This window comes from Buceros rhinoceros, unplaced genomic scaffold, assembly GCF_000710305.1.
Source record: "Buceros rhinoceros silvestris isolate BGI_N320 unplaced genomic scaffold, ASM71030v1 scaffold16864, whole genome shotgun sequence".
In the NCBI taxonomy this organism is placed as follows: Eukaryota; Metazoa; Chordata; class Aves; order Bucerotiformes; family Bucerotidae; genus Buceros; species Buceros rhinoceros.
In genome coordinates, this window is record NW_010410188.1 from 24,338 (window position 1) to 30,242 (window position 5,905).

Genomic DNA, 5,905 nt, shown 5'->3' on the forward strand with positions numbered 1-5,905 from the left:
CTTTGGATCCATCAGCTTAGCTTCAGTTGCCCAGAAAACCATGGGAGTAGTTAGCTAAGTGAACAGAACTGATGTGTAAGGAAGAGTTCTGCTGAGATACTCCTAAGTTCTGAGAGGTGATGTTCTCTGTAATGGCTGGGATGTGGGAACAGAGAGGATGGTGGTCATGTTTAAGCTAAGCAGGAAAGTAAAAAGTGTCATGGAAAAAAGTCCTGTGCAATTCGGTAGAGACCAATGTTACTGAGTTCAGAATGTGTCATCAGTTACTCAAATGGCAAAAAAATCTGTCTAATCATGAGGAAAGGGAAATGTGGAAATGGGCATGCCCGAGTCTGCCAGCAAATGTTCCTCTGTGAGGCTGGGAAGGCTTCACCTGGAGCAGTGTCCTGGCTTTTGCTTAGACATAGGCAAGTTGGAGAGAGTCCAGAGACGGCAGTAGGTGAGGCTGCGTGTCAGACCTTTGGCCAATGAGTAAGGTCTAAAGAACCTGAGGTGGCCTGAGAAAACTCAGAGAAGGTGCAAGAGCTGCGTTTGAGTATGCAAAATCAGAAAGGGGAATGAACCCCTCTATGAAAAGCCAGACCAGGATGGATGGCCTTAGCTTGCACTGAAACCCAGGTGTGCCATCATGAGAAACTTCCAGGTGGAACAGAGAGAAATGAGAGAGGGGGATTCAGGCCAGCAGTCATCAGAGGTCTCCAGCAGAACATCAGGCATCTTTCAGGAGTATCGTGGGTGTCCCTCAATGCTCCATAGAGCCAGGGCATGGGCTCGACTCTCTCTCTCAAGGCTGCTGCCCATGAGCCAGGCCTCTGTGCAGCATGGAACATCTCTGCCACGCAGTGGTGCTGAGCTTTAGGACCTGCCCCTGTTCCTCCTCTGCCACTCTTTGCCCTCTTCCTGGTATTTGTCATCTCCTAGGGGGAGATAAAACCTCGGGAGCAAAACCATGATCTGGGGTCTGAGCCAAACAGAGCCGATAGGTCTTTCTGAGACGACACTTTGTAGAGTGTTTCCCCTGCATTTCAGGAACTTTTCCTTTGTGGCATCTCCGGATTTTGAGGCTTATCATTTCCTCCCCATTTGCCAACTGATACTTAGCCAGAAATCTGACGTGTGTTTAAACAAATGGATTTGGCAACTCCAGTCAGCATTTGTTGGTTCAACTGGAAGTGATGGGGCAGTGGGGAGAGCTGGATTTTCCCAGGACTTGGTGTCCTGGTGGTGTCCACATTCTGTGAAGGCATTTGCTGTGGTCTCAGGAACAGTTGATAGGGAAATGAGTTGAACCGGTTCAGCTGTGGTCCATCATCTTTCCTGAGGTTACTGGTTTGTGAGCAAGGAAATGGGGGTCTGTAGGTTGGGTGGGAAAAGCTGTGCCTCTCTGAAGGTGGTTAGAGGATGTGTAATCTCAATTTACACCAGTTTCAACTTGGAGACACCTTTGATTCTACCTTGTCATAGAATCACAGACTGTTTTCGGTGGGAAGGGACCTTCCAAGCTCACCCAGTCCAACCCCCTGCAGGGAGCAGGGACATCTGCAACTAGAGCAGGTTGAGCAGAGCCCCAAGGGACAACCTGACCTCCAGTGCTGCCAGGGATGGGGCTTCTCCCACCTCTCGGGGCAACCTTGGCCAGGGTCTCCCCACCCTCAGCAGAAACAGTTTCTCCCTTCTCTCTCATCTCAATCTCCCTCTTCCAGTGTCACCCATCACCCCTTTTCCTGTCCCAACAGCCCCTGCTCAAAAGCCCCTCCCCAGCTTTCTCAGAGGCCCCTTGAAGCACTCAAAGGCTGCACTAAGGTCTCCCCACAGCCTTCTCTGCTCCAGGCTGAACACCCCCAGCTCTCTCCCCTGTCCTCCCAGCAGAGGGGTTCCAGCCTCCCATCATGTCTGTGGCCTCCTCTGGCCCCGCTCCAACAGGTCCATGACCTTCTTTTGTGAATAGCATCACTTACAACTGTCTCTGTAGATGTGTCATCTGTTAGGTTTATGTCCTCTAAAAGACCCTGCAGAACATGCAGTTAACTCCTAGTTCTCACCCTAATGGCATGTGGGTTTCTTGAACCAAATCTCACTCGTTCTGTTGAAGATCTTGGAATGAGATGGGGAAATACATGCTGTCGATAATTCTATGTGATCGTTTCTCAGCATATTGCTCACAGAAATCAACTGTTTGTTGCTACAGAAAGCTCACGGGTTTATTTTTCACACAGTTGGATCTAAAATTTCGGGAATATACATTAGTAAGATCCAGTTAAAGCTTTATAAAACTAATGTGAAAATTCCTCTCAGTATTAAGTCTGATTTCCAGAAAACGTTGAGCAATGTCTTTATGGCTGCTCAGCAGCTGCTGAAGTGGAAAGAGATCTCACCAAGGGATAGCTGGGTCACAGTTCCATCCTCTCTTGACTTTGACAGCAGCGCTGCTAAACCACCCTCCAGATGAGGGGAACTTCCTACCGGAACTGGAGTGCAGAGTGGGCTGGGTTTGGGCCGTGTCTAGTCAGGTTGCTCGGTGCATGTGGTAGGTGATTTTAAAACTGTAGTTGGAGTTTTAAAGTGGCTTTTGTTCTCAGTGTTCAGCTGTGTCTGGGAGACAATGGACCTTCCTCAAAGCTGCTGCTGATTCACGTTGGATTGGAGTGTCTGTCTTGGGAAGGGTTGTGCATCCCTTGGCAGTGCTGTGGCAGAGCACATACTGCGCCATGCATGTGTGTCTGTTGGATAGACCATGCTGGTTTCCTCAGAGCCCCCTTCTCATCTGTGCTCTTATCTGTTTTCTGCAGGGACACGGCAGGGCAGGAACGATTTCACACCATCACCACCTCTTATTACAGAGGTGCCATGGGGATCATGTTAGTATATGACATCACCAATGCCAAGAGCTTCGAAAACATCAGCAAGTGGCTCAGAAACATAGACGAGGTGAGTAGTGTCTGTAAGATCATGGAATCAAGCTGCTTGGAGCATGTGGTGAGTCCCACAGAGCTCTGCCTCTGGATTGCAGCTTCTGCTTCTACCCTGGCAGAAGGTGCAGGTTAGCACAGCGTTTGGCTGCTGCTCTTTAGCTGTTCTGTTACTTCCCTCAACTCTCCTTTCAATGATGGTATGAAGGATCACAACACTACACAGGAGCTAATAGTCTTAAGTGATCCTAAAATTCAAATTTATGTGTAAGCAAACTTTGTTTCTGAGCTGGGGATACCTAGAGGTAAGGAACACACCTTGTAGGAGCTTCTTGTCCCCAAGAACAAGTGATAGGACGAGAGGAACTGGCCTCAAGTTGTTCCAGGTGAGGTTGAGGTTGGTCCTGAGGAACAATTTCTTGCCCGTTGGGGTTGTGCAGGGCTGTCCCAGGCTGCCCAGGGCAGTGGTGGAGTCCCCACCCCTGGAGGGGTTTCCCAGCTGTGTGGAGGTGGTGCTGAGGGACAGGGGTTAGTGGGGACCAGACAGCGCTGGGGGAATGCTGGGATTCGAGGAGCTGGAAGGGCTTTTCCAACCAAAACCAAACGATCCTGTGATTCTCTGTGAAACAGGAGTTGAGGTTTCCAGGAGGAGCTGCCCCCGGATGGTGGTGTGCAGAGGAGCAGTGCTGAGCCATGAGCTGTGGAATACATCACTTGTCCTTGTTAGAGGACAGGGAGGCTGGTGACATTTCAAGCGAGGTCAAGCAAAGCAGAAGGAACTGGATCCCCAAGAGTTCATTCCCTTGGAGCTCAGGGATGAGGTCAGAGAGCAGCACAAGTGTCCGTTCTTGCTTAGTTAGGCTGTTCCCAGGTGGAATAAATATTTGGGTTTTCCTGCTCCGCTCTGTTCCTCGAAAGCCTGAAGCTGGCCCTGCAGAGCTGCAGGCAGCAGCTGGGTGCTGGTGGATATTGCTGGGTGGAGCGTTGAGGCTGGTGAAAGGTTCTTACAGAGCAAAACTGTGATTTTTGCAGTTTCCTAGCATGAGAAACGGGAAACTGTACTCAATATGGGCAGGTACACATGGTGGTGGGGGCAGAAGGGGGGCGGTGGTGGGAGCACAGGAAGAGACTCAGCAATGAAGTGAGTGTTAACTGCAAGCCAAGGCCTTTAGTTCTGCCGGTGCTGGCTATCAGCTGTACCGTGCCGAGGAGCCGGTGGCTTTGCTGACCTCATGCTTTTACACCTGTGTCGCCCAGACCTCTGCAGCTGATTCGGTGCATCCCGAAGGCCGCCTGGCTCCTGCAGTTTACTGAGGGGTGTTTTGCTCCTTAGGGAGGTTTTTTCTTAAGGAAGAAGATCACTGATGGAGCAGGAAGGATGGGTGGAGTCATCCCCTGAGGTGCCAGAGGCAGTGTTGAGGCTTCTGGCTAGAGTGTGTGGCAGACGTTAACCGCTTGGGTACAGAATTACTGCAAGTGGTAGTTGCGAATAGAGGAACTAAGCACTTTGGGTTTAGGAAGTTGGTGTTGCAGGGATATCCTCTCGAGGAGGAAGATTTCCGACAGGAGGGTGCTCTTCCTCTCTAGAAGAGGCTCCTTGCACAGACTTAGAGATGTTCCACCTTCCCCCTCACTAACACTTCCTGAAAGCTCGGTGGTTCCGCAGAGCCCTGCACTCTGCTCTGAGCCAGCGGAATCGGTCGAGTTGCTCCAGTGCCCGGTTTGGTTCCTTGGGGCTGAAGGCAGTGGGTGCTATATAAGGTGTGTGCATGAAAAGTTTCCCTTTTCGGAGCCTTATTCCACCTGATACCTTAATCTGCCTTTGCTGCCTCGTTGCTCTTCCTCCTTGTGACCTGAGCGAAAAGAACTGGGGGTGATTCTCCTGCAGCCTGTGAAAGGGCTGTTACCGTGAGTGGGAGAACTGGGTATGTGGGTCCTGTGCCTCTACTTCTATTAGTGATGTGACCGTAAAGCAGTATTAAGGCTGTGGGAGTGAAAGTAAAGTCCGATTAGACTTTCCAAGAAGCTTCTCATGGCAGGTTTTCATTATCCACTTAAGTGATGCCTTGTGCTGTGGCTGCCAGCACCGCTCTGCTAGTCTGGTGCGTGTCTCAGCGCATTCTTCCCTGCTATGAGGAATATTGGCAGGACGTCAGTAACAGAACAGCCAAGCGAATTTTGCTCCTTCAGTGTTTCTTGAGTAAAGCCCCAGTGCTCGCTTCTGCCTTGCAGAGGTGATTCCCCATCTGTGTTACCACTGGAGAGCTGTAATTTCCCTTTGTTAGTTAACTCGGTAACTCTGCTAAAAAAGGAATTACAGGCAAAGAGGTGGATTTTACTGACTTTTCCCGGTTGTTTGGCTTTGCGGTGGTCGAAAGCGTGGTTGTGATTGCTCGGAAGGCTTACTTGTGTACAATAAACCCGTACAAAGGACCCTTCAACACCTAAAAAAAGCAGTAGTGTCTGCTGGAGCAGCACCAGTGTGTGAAGCTGGGCTGTGGCTGCGGAGTGGTTCTAATCCTGTAATGTTCTGTAGCATCGTTTCTGTACCATGCTTGTCCAGCACACACAACCCAACACCTCCAAGCGCCCGGCAGGAACGTGACTCTTCCCCCCTGTCACAGGGTGCAAACCAGCAGAGGTTTTGGTAGCCCCATGTCATTGACAAGAAGGATCTGGGTTGCAGAGCAGAAAGTGAAGCGGGTGTTTACTGCTCTTTGAGGGAGATGTGTAAACCTGTCCCTTGTCTCGCTCCAGCACGCCAATGAAGATGTGGAGAGGATGCTGTTAGGAAACAAGTGCGACATGGAAGATAAAAGAGTTGTTCCTAAAGCAAGAGGCGAACAGGTGAGTGTCAGACAAAAACCTGCTGGTCGAAGGAGGCAATTCGGGGCATCCCTTAAGTGCCTGCTCTGGCTGAGGGGTACCCCGAGCTTAGGAGTGCCACTGCCCCTGACGCTGCGGCAGGCTCCGCCGAAGGCGGGGCTCCACATGCG

The 5,905-nt window shown here is 50.7% G+C and overlaps 1 protein-coding gene across 1 annotated transcript in view; it reads left to right on the forward strand.

Moving 5' to 3' along the window:
* RAB10 (RAB10, member RAS oncogene family) overlaps positions 1-5,905 on the forward strand; it is a gene marked incomplete at its 5' end in the record, with an annotated part of 15,128 nt that overhangs the window by 6,606 nt on the left and 2,617 nt on the right. The window contains 2 exons of the mRNA XM_010135532.1: positions 2,790-2,928; positions 5,667-5,756. Of these exons, the coding sequence (XP_010133834.1) occupies positions 2,790-2,928; positions 5,667-5,756 (229 nt within the window). The remainder of the gene's footprint in view (positions 1-2,789; positions 2,929-5,666; positions 5,757-5,905) is intronic.